The sequence below is a fragment of the Dermacentor albipictus genome, chromosome 1 (assembly GCF_038994185.2).
Source record: "Dermacentor albipictus isolate Rhodes 1998 colony chromosome 1, USDA_Dalb.pri_finalv2, whole genome shotgun sequence".
Lineage (NCBI taxonomy): Eukaryota > Metazoa > Arthropoda > Arachnida > Ixodida > Ixodidae > Dermacentor > Dermacentor albipictus.
The window spans coordinates 129,777,220-129,798,281 of NC_091821.1; the positions used below are offsets into that span (position 1 = coordinate 129,777,220).

General features: G+C 43.2%; 1 protein-coding gene across 2 annotated transcripts in view; it reads right to left on the bottom strand.

The window, feature by feature from the left end:
• CkIIalpha (casein kinase II subunit alpha) overlaps positions 1-21,062 on the bottom strand; it is a 133,756-nt gene that overhangs the window by 67,618 nt on the left and 45,076 nt on the right. For both annotated transcript variants that reach the window (XM_070525653.1, XM_070525650.1), the window contains exon 3: positions 12,334-12,380. In XM_070525653.1, coding sequence (XP_070381754.1) covers positions 12,334-12,380 — 47 coding nt within the window. The remainder of the gene's footprint in view (positions 1-12,333; positions 12,381-21,062) is intronic.

The following is a 21,062-nucleotide window of genomic DNA, read 5'->3' on the forward strand; positions in this document are numbered from 1 at the left end:
AAGATATCTGTGACACAGCTGGCAAACTACGTCGAAAGCTAAGCCACGGGGCCCTGGCTGCTCACGCTTACCGGTATACACACTAAACTGCACAGTATATCCGGTGCCAGGGTCAGCTAGGACCCACAGCTTGTAGCCCCATTTTGTTACTTTATCTTTGATATACTGTCGGATGCCTGACCGCCCTTTCGATTTCACCATGCGCTCATCCACGGAAAGATCGCGATGTGGCTGGAAAAGATTCGCTGACACTTCGTTCATGTGTTGCAGGAGCCACCACATGTATCGGAGCTTTCCTCTTGAACTTTGAGTGACATCGTCCAAGTCTGCAACTTGCAACATTGCGAGTAGAGCTATGAACCGGCGTCGCCGCATGATCCGTGGTGGGAGCAGACCGCTGTACAGATCTCCTACGTTCCAATACAGCTTCAGCCGAGGAACCTTCACAACGCCCATGTAAATTACGAGTCCGATAAACTTTAGCATTTCACTTGGGGTGACTTCTTCCCAAGATCCATCGGAACAAGCATGCGTTGGTTTTTCCAAAATGTGAGTCCAAGCATACTTGTTCGTGTTGTCACAAATTGTTTCGATCACATTCATCGAGAAAAACAGAAGAAAGAAGTCCAGAGCAGTCAAGAATTTCTTTGATCCGCTTCTGAGCGCCACGCCCACTTCTGCGTCCAAGTACACGCCAGGTTCCCGTCGCGGCGAAAACTCAATCCGCTTCTGCGCTGGCGGCAGCAGATCATTGCCGTAGCTTGTTGAGACCCTATCAAGTAAAGATAAAATAATGAGAACATATAGCGAGCCCGTTCACCTACTCCAGAAAGAAATGAATGTGGAACTATGCTCACCTTCGGCTACTAGATGAAGTCCGTGGCTCATCATCATCCGAATCGGAGTCCGAAATAAAATCGGAGCTGCCGAAGTCGTCTTCAGACTCTTCGCTGCTCGGTTCATCAAAAAAATCCGTTGCCGAAGCAGCGGAATCGCGCGATTGACGGCGTTCTTTTCGAGCGACCGGACGCGAGCACGACGCCATTTTCCACTGCGTCCGCCGCCGCCGCAATCGAGAAAATTCTCTCTTGCGTATCGCCACCTGCTGGAAATGAAAGAAACTATGCCGAAACCGAGAGTCTAGTTCCTGACAACCTCCTAGATGGAGCTACATGTCCAAGCGCGCGGAAATTTGAACGGGGCAGTGCGCGCAAAACCGTCGATCATATAGGATCGATGGCCTATGGGCCAGTCCCGAAAGTGTTAATCATCCACTTTCCATAGCCAGCCCCCAGCACTAGCTGAATGACCTAGCTAAACAGAGGCTCCAGGCTAAGCAGCAACTCTACCTTAATCATGTTTTGTTCACATCTGTCCCACACAACCAGAAAAAAATATACTGAGCTAAACAACCTAGTTGCTATAGTTGGTAACATCAAATATAGGAGCACCATTCAAATCTCTCAACAGCAATTTTACTTGAAAAATCACAATTTCGTTGCAGAATTTAAGATTCCCAGAAGCTGATGCCATTCCCAATTTACACTGCCATCGATCCTAAATGACACCACTCAAGCAATCACCTAAACAATATATGAAGATACAAAAGGTGCAGAACACTAGTTCACTGCATCCATTTGCATCAGAACCAAGTATAGAATATTGATTAGGTCTGATGTCCTAATGCAACACAGGGGTACTGAGACACACCAGTAGTGAAGGGCACTCGTGTCCTTCACTGCTTTTGTGTTCACAGCACACATAAAACTGAGTAATTTTTTTTTTCTCCAACCCCTTTCAGCATGTGGCTGCTGTTGCCAAGAATCGAACCCGTAACATCAGCAGCAGAGGTTCAGCAGTGAACAGTGAACAGCAGAGCTTTGACAGTGGGTGAACAATATTGTAAAAGTGCTGAAGGCATGTGGGACAGTACAAGCAGGGAGAGGAAAGCAAAGTCTAGTTTGAAGTAATTCGCTCCTGGCAGTTGCAGGGATCAGTAGAGAGCCCTGGAACGTAAAAAAAATATGCATCTAGCAGTTTGTAATTTTTCATATTCATAAGCTAGTAAAATGAAATGCTATTTACCAAAACAATGGAACATTCTTTTTCTTTTTTTTTCTGCATGGCGTGGAACATAAGACAGTGGTTGTTGGTTCCCAACGTGCTTATCTCAGCTTCTATTCATTGCACAATTGTTAATGCCGCAAATTGTAGTGGTTCTGGTGAAAGCAATGCATGAAGTTATGAAAATTGAATCTGAACATTCAAGCCAAGTGGTAGTTTCCTATTGAGCATGCTCAAAACTAACAGTTTTGAAATAGACAGTCGTAATTCCACCACAACTCTAAAACATGGAGAAATTTTCAGGTACTAAATTTCATGAGATGAACCGAACCTTGTCATTTTGACAGACTAGAATTATGACATTGTAGAAGTTGTCGACTCTGTTAAGGCACTTGGTGTCCATTTTCATAAAAACATGTCCTGGGATCTGCACATCAATCACGTTATTACCCGTATTGTAAAGTCTGTTGGTATTTTAGCAAAGTTTCGATTCTTTTTACCACAAGAGGTTAAACTAAAAATTTACAATGCTCTGTTCCTTTCTCATCTTAATTACTGTATCCTTGTCTGGGGGAAAACCACAACAACGAACTTAAATCGCATATTCGTACTCCAAAAGAAAGCTCTTCGACATATAGCCAATGCAGATTACCGCGCTCATACTAAACCACTTTTTCATCGTTTTAATTTAGTTTCTACTCACAATCTTTACTCGTATCATCTGGCGATAAGACATAAACAAAGCATCAACAATCCTGGAAATTTATTAGCTTCCCTTGCAGACCTGACAATTCGAACGCCGATACATGACACTCGTAGCACGGAACCCTGGCAAATACCATTTGCGAGAACATCCTATGGGGAGCAAATGCTTCGCTGTTCTCTTCCTATGCTAATAAATTATCTACACAAACAGACATTAACGATAAAAAATACTAACAGAACAAGGCTCCGCAACTTTTTTGTATATGTCGAATAACAACTTTATAAGAAAATGTAAAATTCACTTATATGTTGATCAGATTGTTTTCTTTTCATTTGTACGCCTGTGCTATTGCCTGTGCGCCTGTGCTGTAAACTGGTTATTATCTTATTATGTATAATTGATTATATTGTTTATTTGTCAACTTGTCACCTTCGCTGTGCCTTGTAAAAGGGGGCCCGAACCCCCGTCAAGTGGACTAGCTTCCACTTTTTGTTCGGGCCTCCTTCCAAAGTTCTTTGGAAAAATAAACATGATTTTGATTTTGATTGTGATCCGCCGAATTGGTTTTTAGCGCATGGCCAGCGCGTCGCGCATTTCGCGAGAACTAACTTTTAGATTTAATTGCAGAAATTCCAGTGCGTAGATGAACTTGCACAATTAGTCTAGCCGAGAGCACAGCATAACACCATGCACAATACTTCTGCCAAACGCAATGGCATTCTCGAAGGCATATGCTGTACACTGTACTGAGTACTTGTATATATACAATTTTAATTGGAATTCTTACTTAGTTACTAAAACAATTATTTACCTTAATTCATTAATTGCTGGATTAATTAGAATTACATTAAGATAAATGCACGTGAAAATAATCCAAGGCCCTTGGTATTCAAAACAAATGGGAGAACTATACACATGTACACGCTACTATATTGGTTGACAGGTCTACTGCCAACCAGCATTTCACACAAGATTAGTGCTCTTCTGCTCTCTTTGTGCACCAACGGCGCTGCAGTTCTCCAAGCACATTGCTCATGCAAAGAAATGCGTGAGACATGCTAAATAAAAGTGAATTTTGGGCACAGGGTAAGCTAAACATTTTTGAAACAGATTTTTTGTTTTGTTGCATTTCGGCATGCAAGTTTATTTGCCAATGTTATTTGATGCTCAGAGTTTCTATGCACTGTATTAATGTGCATGTGGGCAGCTGCCACACCCACTTTTTTAAAGGTTTCTAGTCATTCAAGTTCCTACTGGTTAAAAAGAAATTCAAACCCAATACAGTACATATCTATAAGCTTAGCTAATTCTTTAAGAGTCCTCTGGCAAGAATCAAAGGTTTACAGTAGGTTCTAATCATTTCAGAGTTTGCTTTACCAGGTGCACACTTTTCATCATCTCCAATAACAATGGCAAATGAACGCACATGCCAACAAACAAGAAAACAAAATAATCTGTTTTAATAATTTTTGCCTTACCCTGTGCCCTGAATTTACTTTTATCCAGCAACTTGCATGTACTTTTTTGCATTAGCAAGGTGCTTGAAGAGCAGCACTATTGGTGCAAAAAAAAGAGCGGAAGGCAAATTTTTTCTTGGTAGGCTTTAGTAAATAATTACACTTTGTTTTACCATATGCTTGCTTCTCGTCTACAATGGTTCATAGCACTTCTCTGGTGTGTCTAAAATTTCTATGACAACTTTGTGGCCTGAATGTCACCGTTTAGGAAATGAAAAGACAAAAACTGTTTCCCAAGCGACAGATTCACACAGAGCAAAGAACAGGAAGAAGAGAACTCAGATACTTGTAGTGCCTTCAACAAATCCCATTTGCGTAACGAGCGATGCCAGCACAAGCAGTATTTGGCTGCTGCTGCCCTAATGCCTGCTTACCAGCAGCTGGCTCAACCAGATCTACAGTGCCTTCAGGAGCTAACTCAGAACCTCAAGGAACATGTCACTCATGGTTTCTGGGAGCAAAGGTCCAAAAGTCCCTTTGTTGGTTTGCAGATGTCGAGAATTGCCACATTAGAGTTTTAAAACAATTATGGGGTTTTACATGCCAAAACCACTTTCTGATTATGAGGCACGCTGTTGTGGAGGACTCCGGAAAGTTCAACAACCTAGGGTTCTTTAACGTGCACCTAAAGCTAAGTACCACGGGTGTTTTCGCATTTTGCCCCCATCAAAATGCAGCCGTCATGGCCGGGATTCGATCCCGCCACCTCGTGCTCAGCAGCCAAACACCATAGCCACTAAGCAACCACGGCGAGTTTTGAGTTTTCATTGGAAACATGGCAACATTGCTCTAATCCATGTTTTGAACGTGTTTGGAATATCACCTTGGTACTATATGGTTAAATGACGAATTGAGGCTGACGGCCATCAGATGTACTCTGCTGAATGGAACCATAGGCAGATGACAAAGCAAGCCAGGCATGCGAGACGGCAGGCTAAAATAATGAAAAATTAATCTGCAAATGACTATTCGGCTGGTGGCTACTGAATAAATGCTTCAGAGGATTAAATTTTGAGAGAAATTTAAGTAGTAAGGTTTTTGCACTGTGTAGCTAAATACCTGAAAACGAATTTTTGCCTTACATAGGTACATCTAAGTATGAAAAGATAAAAGGTCCATTTTTTTTCTCAGCTATATCTACATATACACTGTTGGCTACTATACCGGAATCAGATATGAACGTATTCGAGCTCGGTGTGCTCTAGTCTCTCACTGTTCGCGATGTAGCACGACGACCTGAGTGAAGAGGAGGATGTCGTGGCAGTTTTGATATGCACCACGGCCGTACAGACACTTCAAGCACGTAGGCAATGGCAACCGGATGCACAAAGTCTCACGTGCTACTTCCGGAGCATCGCTCATTGATTTAGCTGTTTGCGACTCGCAGTTGCAAGGCTGGAAAATCTAGCAGCATGCGACTGGCCTGCGACCGTCGCTTTTCAACCAATGCGATCCATTTGCAACTGTCATTTTGCGACCAGAACGGTCGCACGACCTCTGCGACTCGCAATTGTGAATGGGCCCTTAAAATAATGGTGTATCAGATTTTCTGGGTGCTCGCTGCACACTTTTGGAGTTATCTCCACAAAACAAGGTTTACATGAAGGCCCCCCCAAGTATACACAGTGTTCTTAACATATTGTGGATTAACTGCACATTAAAGAACTCCAGGTGGTCCAAACTATTTCGGAGTCCCCCCCCCCCCCCCATGGAGTGCCTCATATTCAGATCGTGGTGTTGGCATGTAAAACCAAATCATTTGTAATTTTTAACACTGCAGATGTTTGTTAGGCCTTACATGAGCAACGAACACTTTCAGGTCAATGTAAGCAAAAGAAAATGCATTATTTAGCTAGAATCATCAGCCAAATATAATATCTAGCTGACAAGCTGTGCTTATCCATACAACATGGGTTTTTAATAAAGGGAAAATGGGACATCCACCCAAACGTAGCTAAGTGCTACAATGAAAACCCATACAGGTTCCTCGAAAGAAAAGCTTCACAGTTGAAGAAAAATTCGTCCTGGTCCGGGACTCGAACCCAGGACCACCACCTTTCCGGGGGTAGCCGCTCTACCATCTGAGCTAACCAGGCGGCTAGCCGATGGCAGGCGAAGTCAAATTTATCAACTCGAAAGCAAAGCCAAAAGTTTGACGTAATAGTTCTGCGGAAACCCGCAAGTTGGAGAGAAGTAATTAATAAAGGGAAAATGAGACATCCACCCAAACATAGCTAAGTGCTACAACGAAAACCCATACGGTTTCCTCGAAAGAAAAGATTTGCAGTTGAAGAAAAATTCGTCCTGGTCCGGGACTCGAACCCAGGACCACCGCCTTTCCGGGGCAGCAACTCTACCATCTGAGCTAACCAGGCGGCTAGCAGATGGCAGGCGAAGTCGAATTAACAACTCAGAAGCAATGGCAAGAGTTTGACGTAATAGTTCTGCGGAAACCTGCAAGGTGGAGAGACATGTATCCTCGCACTAGCGCTGACTGTCCCAAAAGCCACGCCTTCCGCGGTTTGCGTTTCTTTTCATCGCGATAGTAGAGTTTGCACTGTCACCTTTCCTCGTTTTCAAATAAAACAGAAGCGGAACAGAAACAACAATATCGCAGGATAGGGGGCACACCATCACACAGCGCGATCAAACCGGATGTGCCCGCCTCTCAATGGTGATGACTGGACAGCGAGCACTATACCTTCAGTTATGCTTCAGCCACGCGCTCCGCTGTTCGCGTTTCTTTCCATCGCCATAGTACAAATCATTACGAGCAATCACTCCCGGGTTTTTAATCACTCAAAAGCACAGAGTTGGTTTTAGACCCACCATCTACCAAAGCTTGACTATCAGTCCATCTTACATTTTGAACACCGGCTGTGCAAATGTCCTTATTTATTACTGTACAATATTGTGCGACACTACACATTACTGTACAACACTGTACAGGAGCTGAGCAAAGCATTTGGAGGCTCCAGCTCCAGTTGAACCCACACAACACCTTGCTTGCAAAGAAAAGCCAATCAAACGCAATAATCAATCATGGGGAGGCTTCTGCATGCTCCTTGACCTGACTACTGCTTCACGAGCCTAAAGAATGCAGTAAAAAACAAACCAGGTGCCTGCTCCAATGAGTAAAGACAAATGCTCCCTGTACAATGGCTTCACCCATTTCTCACATTTGCAAAGCTATTGCTTTCCCACATAGCTTGGGCATCACTATGGCTACTATTGATGCCAACAAATCCTCATAATTGTCTTGTGCAATCTGACTTACAAAAGTTGGGAACTAGGAACGAGGTGCACATTTAGTATATTTGAGATGTCTTTCACTCTCAGTACTTATACTAAAAATAGCAAGCTATTACTTTCATTCATGTTCCTTGAGGTGCTTCTTTTAAGTTTCAAACAAGAATTCTCAAAAATTGTCCGAGCAAAATTGTACAGCCATTCAAAATACCAGTGATCGGGCTATAATTTCATGTATCCCAGTATACTCTAGAACTACTACATGTTGAAATAATATGTAAAAACATGAAAGCACCAAAAATTAGCACATTTCAAGCGGTAATGAAAGAGAACCTCTAAGTTTCTGCCCGAAGCTTAGCAGCAGCAGGATGCAATGATTGTACACTTTTCAAGAATAGCAGTAAGCTATCAACCATGACTTGGTAATGCCTGCCGAATGCACTCCAATCCATTTTTATTTTTCCATTAATTTACTTCTCATTAACAGGATCTCCTATGCATAACTGACCAAGATAAATGCACTCTCGCAGATTCTAGAGGCTCCCAGCCAATCTAATTCTTGTCCTCTTGCCAGGCTATTGGACATTACCTTTGTCTTCCTTATAATAATTTTCAACCTTACTCTGACAGCTAAGGTCCTCAATCATTTGTTGCAAGTCATCACAGCATTGTTTAACAGGACAGTGTCATCTGCAGAGTGCGGGTCGCAGAGATATTTGCTGTTTATCCTTGCTGAACTGCAGTGTACAAATCGTGTAACCTGTATGGTTGCAAAATATTTATCTGAATAAAAGTCCCCACTATTTTCTTAAACCTTTAACTGGCAGTTAAGCAACATTGTTGACCTAACAAGAACATCTGCAAAAACTAGACAACTCCAAATATTAGTCTGCGCCTTTATATTTACCTTTACTTAGTTACCTGCACAGCAGTGGTACAAAAACGTCGAGTGTGAGCAGCAGCTGATGTTTTTCTGACAAAACCTGCAGGCTTTAGCGTTCTTATTTAGTGCCGAAAGGTTATTCTCATCATTGCAAAAATTTTTTCGTTTGCTTAAGCACGCTGTCTTTTTTATATCACACATAGTGCACCACAAGAACACACGATGACCTTGTCCAAGCAAGTACCAAAAACTAGTCTTGGACCATACTTTTACCTTTCATCAGCAGCTAACAATATTTTTGACCTACCGTTTCTCACTAGTTTTTTTTTTAGAAATGTTTAATCTTTAATTCGGTATGTACTTGTGCAATATGAAGAGGAAATCAATAGTCTTGCCAATTAAAGGGTTAAGGTTATTGAGAATAGCAGAGAGTGTTGAGAATGTTATAGGAGATGCCAGCCCCATAACATCGATAAATGATCCAATCAATGAACCAGACTAATCGCACATAAAAAGGAGCTATTAAAGTTCCAATACCAGTCAAACAATAATTCTCTCCGCAAAGTGCAGTACCATAAGTATCCAGGGCTCTGGATTACTAACAGCCTTGGTGGGAATGAGCAGACTGCTTATGACCACAAAAAAAAAAAAAATTATGCAGTTATACGTGCCAAAACCATGATCTGATTATGGGGCACGCCATAGTGGGGGGACTCTGGAATAATATAGGCCACCTGGGGTTCTTTAACATGCACCTAAATCTAAGCATGTGGGTGCTTGCAACCACAACCAGCACCAATGCAAAACTTTTTTTTTTTTTAGAAGGGCTTTCAGGTGTTCTACTCCTATTGTTTGCTTGCCTACAAATCCCCGGTACTACCAATACATGACTCCGCAGTCATCTTCTTGAACCTTTTCATGCCAACCAACGAGAACAAGACTTAAAGCCCATGCAGCTTGTACCATCTATATTCGCTTTTGGTTGAACATCAGCAAGCACTCTAATACTAAGTGAAAGAACTGGAGTTTTCCAGATAACATAGTTAATAAGATAATCAGAAAATAAACAGGCACTATAAGGTAGATCTTGCCAATTGAATATTTTTTCTTCAAATTCAGTCATAAGAAAACAATATCTAAAACACCCTTTCAAATGCACAAAAGCTGCTTTAACCCTTTGACCGCCACTCCAAACTAAACTCATTTTATCCTTTCAGTACCTCCCCTGCCTCTAAAGAAGCAACTGGGTAAACATAGTGTTGCCAACAATGATGCTGGCAACATTGTGCTTACCAGAGAGAGAGAGAAAGAGTGTGTGTGTGTGTGTACAGAGAGGCGCAACTATTGATTCTTTGCTCTTGCTACAATCGTGTGCTCTGGCAGCAACAGAACATTTTGAGCCCAAAACTTTTGCAAACTTTCCTTTCTATGGTTCCTGCACAGCTTCTAGACCAGCCATATTGTGCACTGTTGTGAAGCACGACGCAGCACAACCACAACACACGCAGTATACCTTGCACTAAACACAGCTCACATATAAAGGTCATGAAGAGGTGCTTTAACTGTTATTATGCAACCTAAATTGTTATAATTACAAGCAAAGTAACTTTAACAGAAGCAAAAAATAGATTTTTTTTGTTGTATCTCGAGCAATGTGGAGACAAGAGTACTACCTTCAGCTGTGAAGATGATCGCCGAACCCTTTACCAAAAGCTCCATTAAACTTTCTTAGCCGAAGGGTGGCCGTGTGACAAGGTGCGTCTCACTTGAGATAGATGGAGTTGCAAGAAGTTCACAGGTGCCCGGGTATACCCCAACTTTGACGTAATTAATAAAATCACAATACACTATTCCATATGGCTGTTCACAGTGTTTAGATTTTAAAAAAAACTGCCCACATGATATCAGCCTTAAATGGCAGAAGCTGGCACAATGCATACAACAAATCACTGCAGCTAACTGGCATGCAATTTATGCCATTTTGACATTTCGTAAAAGCCTGCAACCATTACAATGTACAGTCAACCATAAAATTTTACAGAAAATGAGATTTTAGAAAAGATAGTGCATGACATGAAATAAAGATACGGGTATATATCATGTAATTCGATGTAACAATAAGTCACACACCTTTATGCTGCAAAATAAGATGTATTCACTACATAGAACCTGTCACAGGTCTCAGCCCATTTAACACTTAACAAGGGGAGGGATGCACTTCTGCGACCGGAGGCCATAGTGCACAGCTTGTGTTTGGAACCAAAACATACTAGTGCACCGCAAGCTGGGACCACAAAGGCGCACCAACAATGCATAGTTTAACTTCATGTTAAGTCTACCTGCAAAATGCAGTTGCAGATGGTATTGCTGATTAAAAACAACTACCCTGTGGAACAGATGGAGCGAGACATTAAGACCACGCTACTTCAGTGGTGTATAATCAGCCTTACATAAAGCTTGTGCCCCCGCTGACCAATAAATATGATTTCAAGCACACACGACAGTTTTAAGTTATGTGCAGCACAAAAAAATCACTGCCCAAGCACTCTGTACAGATGGTTGACCAACGAAGCTGAAACGTGCAGCCCCAGTAATTATAACTGGGTTAATCCCGACAGTTCATTAAACGACGGCTTGGTAGGCTGCCACATCCTCGGTACGCAGTTGCTGCTTGTGCTCGGCTGCATGAGCCTGGTTTTAAACCTGGGCTGCAGCATCGGCACGGAGTAGACAAGCTCATTCCCGGTTCTGCTCGCTGCATTACTGATCGGAAGCTACCTGCTCCTGAGGAGTACATACAATGCGTGGACTACCCATTTCAGACCTCGAGAGAAACTGTTGCGCGCGCACTCGACTGCAATGGAGAGCAACGCCACCACTACTGGCGCAGCCAACCGCGTGCATCAGTTTTGTTTTTCTTTTTTATTTACTTGTGCATGGGGTTGCGCCGGAGGAGTTTTCAGCGTACAGGCGACAGCCGGAAGGACCGACAAAGCAGCCAGCCATATACAGCTTAGCTGCAAAAAGCCAAATATCTGCACAGCGTGACAAGGCACCCTTGTATTCGCACTTACAGCCTCTACCAGTATATGTGAACAACATTGTGATGATCAGTTTTACCGATTACTTTTACAGGCTCCTCAGAAACTGAACAGTTTCTAAGATCCCGTAACCTGTAAAATTTTGTGGTTGACTGTACATCATGCAATACAAAGCATACAGTGTATTATCTCCCAAGCTTTTCTTGTCAAATAAGCTTCATAAATATACACAAACATTGTTCCTGACAATCTATTACCGGCAAAGTCCAAGATCACATAACTACGCAGAATGACTTAAAAGCAATATGCTATCTGCGGTGACGTACATACATACATAGGCTCTGGAACCCCTTTTTACTCCTCACATAAAAGGATTAATACTGCCTTTAATGAGAACACACAACTACACACATGCTCAAGATTAAAAATACATGCTCATTAAGCATGCAATGATACTGTGTGGTTTGTGCCCTTGAGTGTTTGAGGTACCACCAAAAACACATTCACACAGTATGCTGTTGCAGAGATGCATGAAACCTGCTGCATAATGCCGAGCAGTATGGCAGATTGAACACCCTTAGCAAATATTTTACAAGGCTAAGCTGGATATAGGGCCAATATTTTGATAAGTGCATCTGTCTTCACAAGCGTGACTGAGCTGACCCGTTTCCCACGAAGGCATATATGAAAGCTCGGCTATAAGAGATGTGAACATAAATGTGCAGATTTCTCTCATGAAATGTACACATTGAACAACCTACGGAAATTCAGAGAGCTCAACTATCTGGCAGCAATCAATAATCAATACCACCACCTTCTATCAAACCTAACAAGGAGGTAAACCATGCCCCAGAAGGAGCAATCTTAACATACCAATTTGGAGAAACAGCAGGTTAGTGAAGATCTTGAGGCAAGCGTTCCTGCAGGGGAGACAATCAGCGGGGTAAGCAAGGGCGTTGGGTAAGCGTGTTTCACAAGAGCGGCCGGTTCAATAATGGCTATGGTTCCGAAATAACCACATGCAAGCGTGCAGTGGGTACACATGGCTTTAAATGAGAACAAAAAAAAAAGAGGACCAGTATTGGGGAAAGTTAAAAAGTTGTACAGTGGTTTGTAGCAAAGGCTCAAACCGGCAAACTCTGCAACAGGTAGCGCTATGAAGGCTTATTTGGGGTCATTAACGGCGTACTGCGTTAGCAAAGCCATCGGTGTGCAAAAGAAAGTTGCATTTACACAGTGATTTCAGTGACATGCTTGAACGGGAAGATAAATCGGAGAAACGTGACCGGCGTGGCACGCGGATTACATTCATTACGGCACAGCCTGACGGACACACACCCACAAGCACACTATGCAGCACAAGAATCAGCTAATGCTTCATCCTAGCATGAATGTGCTCGGCTAGAGCCCAAACGAAAGCCGGGTTATACAACACAAAACGATTTACACCAAGTATTAGCATACAAAGAAAACTATGAAGGCATCTGATACGGATTTTTGTTACCGTTTAAACAAGTATGTTCACGTCAACACAGCAGCAAAATCGTGCGTTATAAATGATCAGAGCCACAAGTGATGTACTTCACCACCGGGTTTTGAAGGTTAAAAACGCCGAATGAATCGACGTTTAAGAGAGGCTTAGAAAACGACTGAAAAGCACATGTTAACTTACGGACGTTAGGGCTAGCAGGCTGGCTTTAGAGAGAGTCCCTCGGCACCTCGACGACACTTGCAAGGCGTAAAACGCCAATTCAGCGCATAAATACACACTGAGCGAAAGCGCAAGAACTGAAATTACACGGACCATTCGCGGAATTTTTCTGAAAGCTTGTAAAAAAAGTCTCCCTTGCACTTTACAGACGTCACACAGCACACCGGCTTTGGTGTGGCATCGGGCGCCGGACAGTAAAATCCGGATTTATTCTGTAATCTGCACAGACGGCCGCGCTTCACAACAGATGACTAGAGCTTGTCGGAACATAAAACCTGAAACGTACCGGCTAGTGCGTGAAAGCTTTCGCGTAGGACGACATAACAGCGCACGGGGAATTAGTACTTCTTTAGAAATTTGACTGTTCAAGAGGATCGGACGCCGTACAACATTGCAATATGGCGGACAGCCCGCCGAGATCAAATCGAGGCCAAAGAACACGAAACGAGCCGATGCGCCACCTGCTCAGTTGAACAACTTCGCAAGACCGCCACCAGTAGTTATTCTCTCAATACATTTTCGTATGTGAATTGCACAAAAAAATTTTATTATTATAAATAACAAAAAAACACACAATTTAGAAACTAAAAAAAAATCTGCAACTAACTTTTACCGATCATAGTATCAGTCGCGGGAAATTTTAACCATCAAGTAGGCAACTAATTTAGCTACGCTGAACAAACGCACTTATTACTTACCAGCCCGGAGCGGATTGTCCGCACTTGTTTTTGCTACCTCGTTGTCAACTTCAGAAGCATGCAAATTCCCTGCTTCGCATACCAGTGCACGGAGATAGCCCGAATACCAACTACTCAGTAAAATCTGCAGGAGTCTTCCTCGATTCACGAAAATTCCTGACAGCCAGTCGCGTTCGTATAACCACTACGTAAGGACCATTTCCGGCCTTTTCCTTCTACATTATACACTTTCAACGTTCCTGCTGTTCACAATTTTCAAGTGCGTAAACACGCACACTTTCCGAAATTATCACAGACGCATCCTATGAATATGCGTCATTCATTCTTTTAGAGAATCAGCAACAGCCTATTTTTTGTCCACTGCAAGACGAAGGCCTCTCCCTGCGATCTCCAATTACCCCTGTCTTGCGCTAGCTGATTACAACTTGCGCCTGCAATTTTCATAATTTCATCATCCCACCTAATTTTCTGCTGTCCTCGACTGCGCTTGCCTTTCCTTGGGACCCATTTTGTAACTCTAATGATCCACCGGTTGTCTACCCTACGCATTACATGGCCTGCATCGCTTTTTTTTTTTAAATCTTAATGTCAACTACAATATCGGCTATACCCGTTTGCTCGCTGATTCACACTTCTCTCTTCCTGTTCCTTAACGTTACGCCTAACATTTTTTGTACCATCACTCTTTGCGCGGTCCTTAGCTTGTGCTCGAGCTTCTTTGTTAACCTTCAAGTTTCTGGCCCATATGTTAGCGTCGGCAGAATGCAATGATTGTACACTTTTCTTTTCAACGACAGGGATAAACTCCCAGTCAGGATTTGGTAACGCCTGCCGTCTGCACTCCAACCCATTTTTATTTATCTTTAAATGTCCTTCTCATGATCAGAGTCTCCTGTGCGTAATTAACCTAGATAAACATGCTCCTGCACCGACTCTAGAGGATGATTAGCAATCACGAATTCTCGTTCGCTTGCCAGGCTATTGAACATTACACATACGCCGTTCTGCATATTAATCTCCAACCCCCCTCTTACACTTTCTTGGTTAAAGGGACACTAGAGAGAAAAATAATTTCACCTGTACCTGTAAATTATACCCTCCTGCAGTACCAAAAGCACCATTATTACCGCGAGAAGACGCTAGGTAAGCCGAAAAATGCGCAATCACGAAAAACGGGCGGTGACGCCGCCTTGGCTTTCCCGCGCGAGCCCACCGTGACGTCAGAAATTCTGACATCATATGCTGGGTCCTCGTTCATTATTTATGGGTCAAAATGGACTACAATGTGTTCTAAAAGAGCTAAGGAATGAACTTTCACTAAGGAATGAAGTTTCGGGAACTTTCACTGAGCCCAACGCTGTCCCAAAATCCATGACGTCCCACTAACGTACTGGCTTTGCGGTTCGGCGCGAAATTCAAAAAATTAAACTTTGACCGTCATTTTCTTTCCTCATAATCAACACATTATCGCGAAATTAACGCCAATAGAGTTATCAAACAATTGTTTATCAGTCGAAAATTATTTATTGTTTTGCTTTACTGTCCCTCTAAGGTACTCAATATACAGTAAAAGCTCGTTAATTCGAACCGCAAGGGGAAGCCGCTTCAGTTCGAATTAACGAAAGTTCGAACTAACGAAAGTGAAGGTGGGCAACAGTACACTGCGATTTGGAAGCAGTAGGGCATGTCAGAAATTTGGCGTGTCAAAAAAAGATGGCGTGTGCAGCGGGCACACGCCATCTTGAAGTCGAAGCTCTGGGTCCGACTGTGCCACACTACCGATGTCCACCGAAACGAACGTTAGCCGAGGCTTAACACCATCACAATGAATCGCGATGGCCGATACCTCCTAAGCTGAAAACAGACGTGCACAACCGATGAAGACTGCCGAGACAAAGACGCTGAACATGTGAAGGTGGCGAAGGCCCTGATTCGTTGGTTCTTGATTGCAAGCGCAGCTGCGACGTACTTGATTCGCTGTGTTACGATGGCGCTTGCCGTGCCATCTCCGCACAACATTAGCAGCTGTACAAGATTTGCAAAGCCTCCGAGATTCGCAACGGGCATGAAGTCTCGGAGGTTATGTAGAACGGAGAGGCGGCAGCTGCCGCTGCCTTCTGGCTGACCCCGCGTCGGTTAGATTTTTTTCCGATTTTGCCTTCTCTCGCCGTTCTCTCCGTTTCGGAGGCAATACAGCCTTGTGTGTAGGCAGTAGGCGCGTTTCTCTGGCCGTGTGCCAGGCGAGCGTAGTTCGAATTATCCGCGAGGGAACCTTTTCGCGTTCGAATTAACGGACTTTTTTATACATACACTTCTGTGGAGCTTGGCCGGACCAAATCGTACAGTTCGAATTATCCATAAATTCGAATTATTGAAGTTCGAATTAACGAGCTTTCACTGTATCACTTGTAATTCGTCCCCAGTGCTGCTGAAGAGGGCAATGTCATCTGCAAATTGAAGGTTGCTGATATATTCGCCGCTGATCCTCACTCCTAAGCCTTTCCAGTCTAATAGCTTGAATACTTCCTCTAAGCAAGCAGTGAATAAAAAAAATTATGGGTTATTACGTGCCAAAACCCCGATCTGATTATGAGGCACGTCATAATGAGGGACTCCGGATTAATTTTGACCACCTGGGGTTCTTCAACGTACACCTAAATCTAAGTATCCACGGGTGTTTCGGCATTTCGCCCCTATTGAAATGTGGCCACCATGGCCGGGATTTGATCCCGCTACCTTGTACTTAGCAGCCCGACACAGCCACTAAGCAACCACGGCGGGTCGCAGTGAGTAGCATTGGAGAGACTGTGTCTCCTTGACTGAGCACTTCATTGATAGGTAACCTTCTACTTTTCTTGTGGATAACCAAGGTAGCTCTGGAACCTTTGTAGATATTTGTCAAGCTGTTCACGTATGCCTCCTGCACTCCTTGATTACGTAATACCTCGATGACTGCTGGTATCTCTACTGAATCAACTTCCTTTTCATATTCTATGGAAGCCATATAGAGAGGGTGATTGTACTCTGCAGATTTGTCAATTACCTGATTGATAACATGGATGTGATTCACAGTAGAATATCCCTTCCTGATGCCAACCTGTTCTCTTGGTTGACATAATAGTAGGACGTTCTTGAGGGCTAATTGGTTTATACTTGAAGGTAGTTTAAAACTGCGCGATAAACGAGGACAGCGAAAGAAACACACAACACACCATGAGCGCCGATTGCCTATCGTTTATTCATGAAATCAGAGTATAGGCTATTTCAAGCAGGATCCCCCGCACATGGCCACATCGTCACTCACACTTGTCCAGATAACATGAGAGAATTCTGCAGACTAATTGTAACACACTTTGTACCGAATAAACGTGAGGAAAAAAAAACGAACCAATCTGTTGTGCGCACAAACATTGAGCAATCAAAAAAATGAAGACGGCACATGCCATAACAGTTACTGAAGTGTAGGCAATAAGTGAGCTAGGGAATGAAAAAGCGCGATGACACCTATAAAACGTGGTTACAACAAGGTCGACACTAGTGACGTAATAAGGACAAAGGATAACGAAGATGACAGAATGACAAGACAACAATTAACTGAAGAAAAGGCGAAGGTGAAACTATTAAAACCTGAAAACTTGTGAAATGGCATGAGGGAAGAGTAATGAAACGCGTTAATATATGATGAAGCTCAGCATGAGCTCGCGAACTCACATGTGGCTTCCCCAAAAAAGCAATTTATTCGTGTAAAAGCGAAACAGACGCTGTGCTGACACACCTATCGCTAGAGTTTATAATGTGAAATACTTCCGCGATCTCCCTTTCTGTCTTGTCTCTCGGTCTGAACAAAAACGTCGTGTTTTTCAAGATCGGCTCGCAAGGAGTATTTTGCTTACCCTCACCTTTACCTTTGCATCCTTCGCAATGTTGCGCTAAGGTGCCTCCTGCGTTATTCTTTACATTCCAGTTATGTTCACGTGCCCTATCGTTGAAACACCTACCCGTTTATCCGATGTAGAACCTGTCATAGGTGAGGTAAATTAGATAAACAACCCCCCAAATGCACTCAGTGATCTGTAAACTCAGCAGAGTGTACCCTTTGGTGACGCAAGAAAATGAGCGTAGGCCTCAGTGCACAACGAAGCACTATAGGCAGTTCACTGAGTGCATTTAGGGGGTTGTTTATCTAATTTACCTCACCTGTGACAGGTTCTACATCGGATAAACGGGTAGGTGTTTCAACGATAGGGCACGTGAACATAACTGGAATGTAAAGAATAACGCAGGAGGCACCTTAGCGCAACATTGCGAAGGATGCAAGGGTAAAGGTGAGGGTAAGCAAAATACTCCTTGCGAGCCGATCTTGAAAAACACGACGTTTTTGTTCAGACCGAGAGACAAGACAGAAAGGGAGATCGCGGAAGTATTTCACATTATAAACACTAGCGATAGGTGTGTCAGCACAGCGTCTGTTTCGCTTTTACACGAATAAATTGCTTTTTTGGGGAAGCCACATGTGAGTTCGCGAGCTCATGCTGAGCTTCATCATATATTAACGCGTTTCATTACCCTTCCCTCATGCCATTTCACAAGTTTTCAGGTTTTAATAGTTTCACCTTCGCCTTTTCTTCAGTTAATTGTTGTCTTGTCATTCTGTCATCTTCGTTATCCTTTGTACTTATTACGTCACTAGTGTCGACCTTGTTGTAACCACGTTTTATAGGTGTCATCGCGCTTTTTCATTCCCTAGCTCACTTATTGCCTACACTTCAGTAACTGTTATGGCATGTGCCGTCTTCATTTTTTTGATTGCTCAATGTTTGTGCGCACAACAGATTGGTTCGTTTTTTTTTTTTTCCTCACGTTTATTCGGTACAAAGTGTGTTACAATTAGTCTGCAGAATTCTCTCATGTTATCTGGACAAGTGTGAGTGACGATGTGGCCATGTGCGGGGGATCCTGCTTGAAATAGCATATACTCTGATTTCATGAATAAACTATTGGCAATCGGCGCTCATGTTGTGTTGTGTGTTTCTTTCGCTGTCCTCGTTTATCGCGCAGTTTTAACCTATCTTCAAATAAGTCAAGTGTTGCCCTGATTCTACTGGAAATTATCTTGGTTAATATTTTATACAACATTGAAAGCACTCGAAGTCGTGAGGCATTGCGTATAAAGGGCCGCAAGCTTTTCAAGCATATCTCCTCCATCTTCCACTAAATCGACTGTTATTCCATTTTCGCCTGCCGCTTTTTCCCGGGTCATGTCTTGCAAGGCCCTTCTAATTTCATCGCTAATTATAGACGAAGCCTCTGTATCTTGTTCACCACTACTTAGAATGAAGGTAGCATGGCTGCTCTGTGCAGTGTACAGCTCAGTACAGAACTCTTCTGTTGCTTTTAGTATATCACCGAAATTGATTGTGAAATTAGCTTGCTTATCTTTCAGTGCATGCATCTTGCCTTGTCCTATGCCAAGTTTTCTTCTCACTGATTTCATGCTACAATTTTTAACTGCTTTCGCAATTTTTTCCACGTTATACGGTAATTTCGAATAACCACTACTTTCTCCTTATTGATAAGTTTTGGCAGTTCAGCGAATTTTGTCTGATCTCTTGAGTTAGACACTTTCATGCTTTGTCGTGTTTTTATTAGGTCCTTTGTTACTTGGGTAAGCTTTCCTCCTGGTTGCCTTGGTGCTTTACTTCCCACTTCAATTGCTGCTTTTGAAATCAGCCCAGTTACGGTTTCATTCATTATCTCTATGTCATCTTCATCTTCCTGTTCTATGGCTGCATATTTGTTTGCTTTTAGAGAATATAGTATAAATGTTAGAGCTTGATTATTTACTGGATGAAATGCGTCATTAATTCTTAGGAGGGAGTATATATAATATAGGTTAATTATTTACTGAATAATTTTATATAATTCCTCCTAATTTCATTAACGCCTCCCGGAATATTCAGACTAGCTGTCATGATGCATGTGTGTTGTAGGCAGTTTGCTAGGAAACTGCTCCTTTTTGCACCTGTTCCACAAATAGTACAAACAAATACCTCAAAACGTCACTGGCTGGGTTGGACTATAGTTAGAATAAAAACAGAAACAGTGCTACACAGGACGAGCGAGTAAAGAGCACAGGACAGTGCTCTGTCCTGTGCTCTTCACTCGCTCGTCTTGTGTAGCGCTGTTCCTGTTTTTATTCTAAAGATGAACCTACCAGCCCCATTTAACACACTGCAGACTACAGTTGCTGCGGAGTTTGCAATTTATATGAGAAAATTAAATTTACGTTCTCCACGCAGGGGAAAAGAAAGTACTATACAATGTCTCTGACATTCTGGTGGATGGATGCCCGTCAATATACAAAAGCGGCCATTCATTCCATTATTTTACAATGGGGGTGTTTGCCTAGAAGCACTTGTAGCGTTGTAGTGATATAGCCGAAACAAGTCAGTCGGTGCTATGGCGAAGCGGGCAAGCAAGCTTCTCGTCGTCTTCTTATTTCACCGGCACCGTGACCAGTGCCTTCACTACAATCATTCCCCACCAAATGAGTAGCCATCCTGGTGACCTAGAGACAAGAGAACACAGCGGGGTCATGACACTGCTTGAGCCAGGAGACGTGGACAATTTCCTGGCGGCGACGACGCTGGTCGGAAGACGCTTCCATCAGCTCGATGAGGTAGTTAACCGCGGATGTTTATTTCAGTACCCGACAGGGACCGTAGTACTTGGAGAGCAGCTTGGAAGAAAGACCTGGAGGAGTAGAGGGCACCCACAACCAGACCACCGAGCCGGGAGCAAAGCACGTAGCCGTATACAGTGGATGCATCGTGGCGATGCTTTTGGCGCCACTGGTCCTGGGATGTGAACGAACGAGCGAGCTGGCGACATTCTTCGGCGCATGCAGCCGCTCGGGAAACAGTCGTTGACTCCGAAGCATCCGGCCGGTATGGTAGAATCGTGTCCATAGTGCATGAAGGTTCTTGTCCGCAAAGGAGAAAGAAAGGTGAGAACCCTGTGGTGCTTCGCGTGGCAATATTGTAAGCGTAGGTGACGAAAGGCAAAATTCGATCCCATTTAGAGTGGTCAGATGAAATATACATGGTCAACATGTCGCTAAAGGTGCGCTTAAAACGCTCTGTCATCCCATTAATTTTAGGGTGATATGCCGTGGTAGAGCGGTGAATGATGCG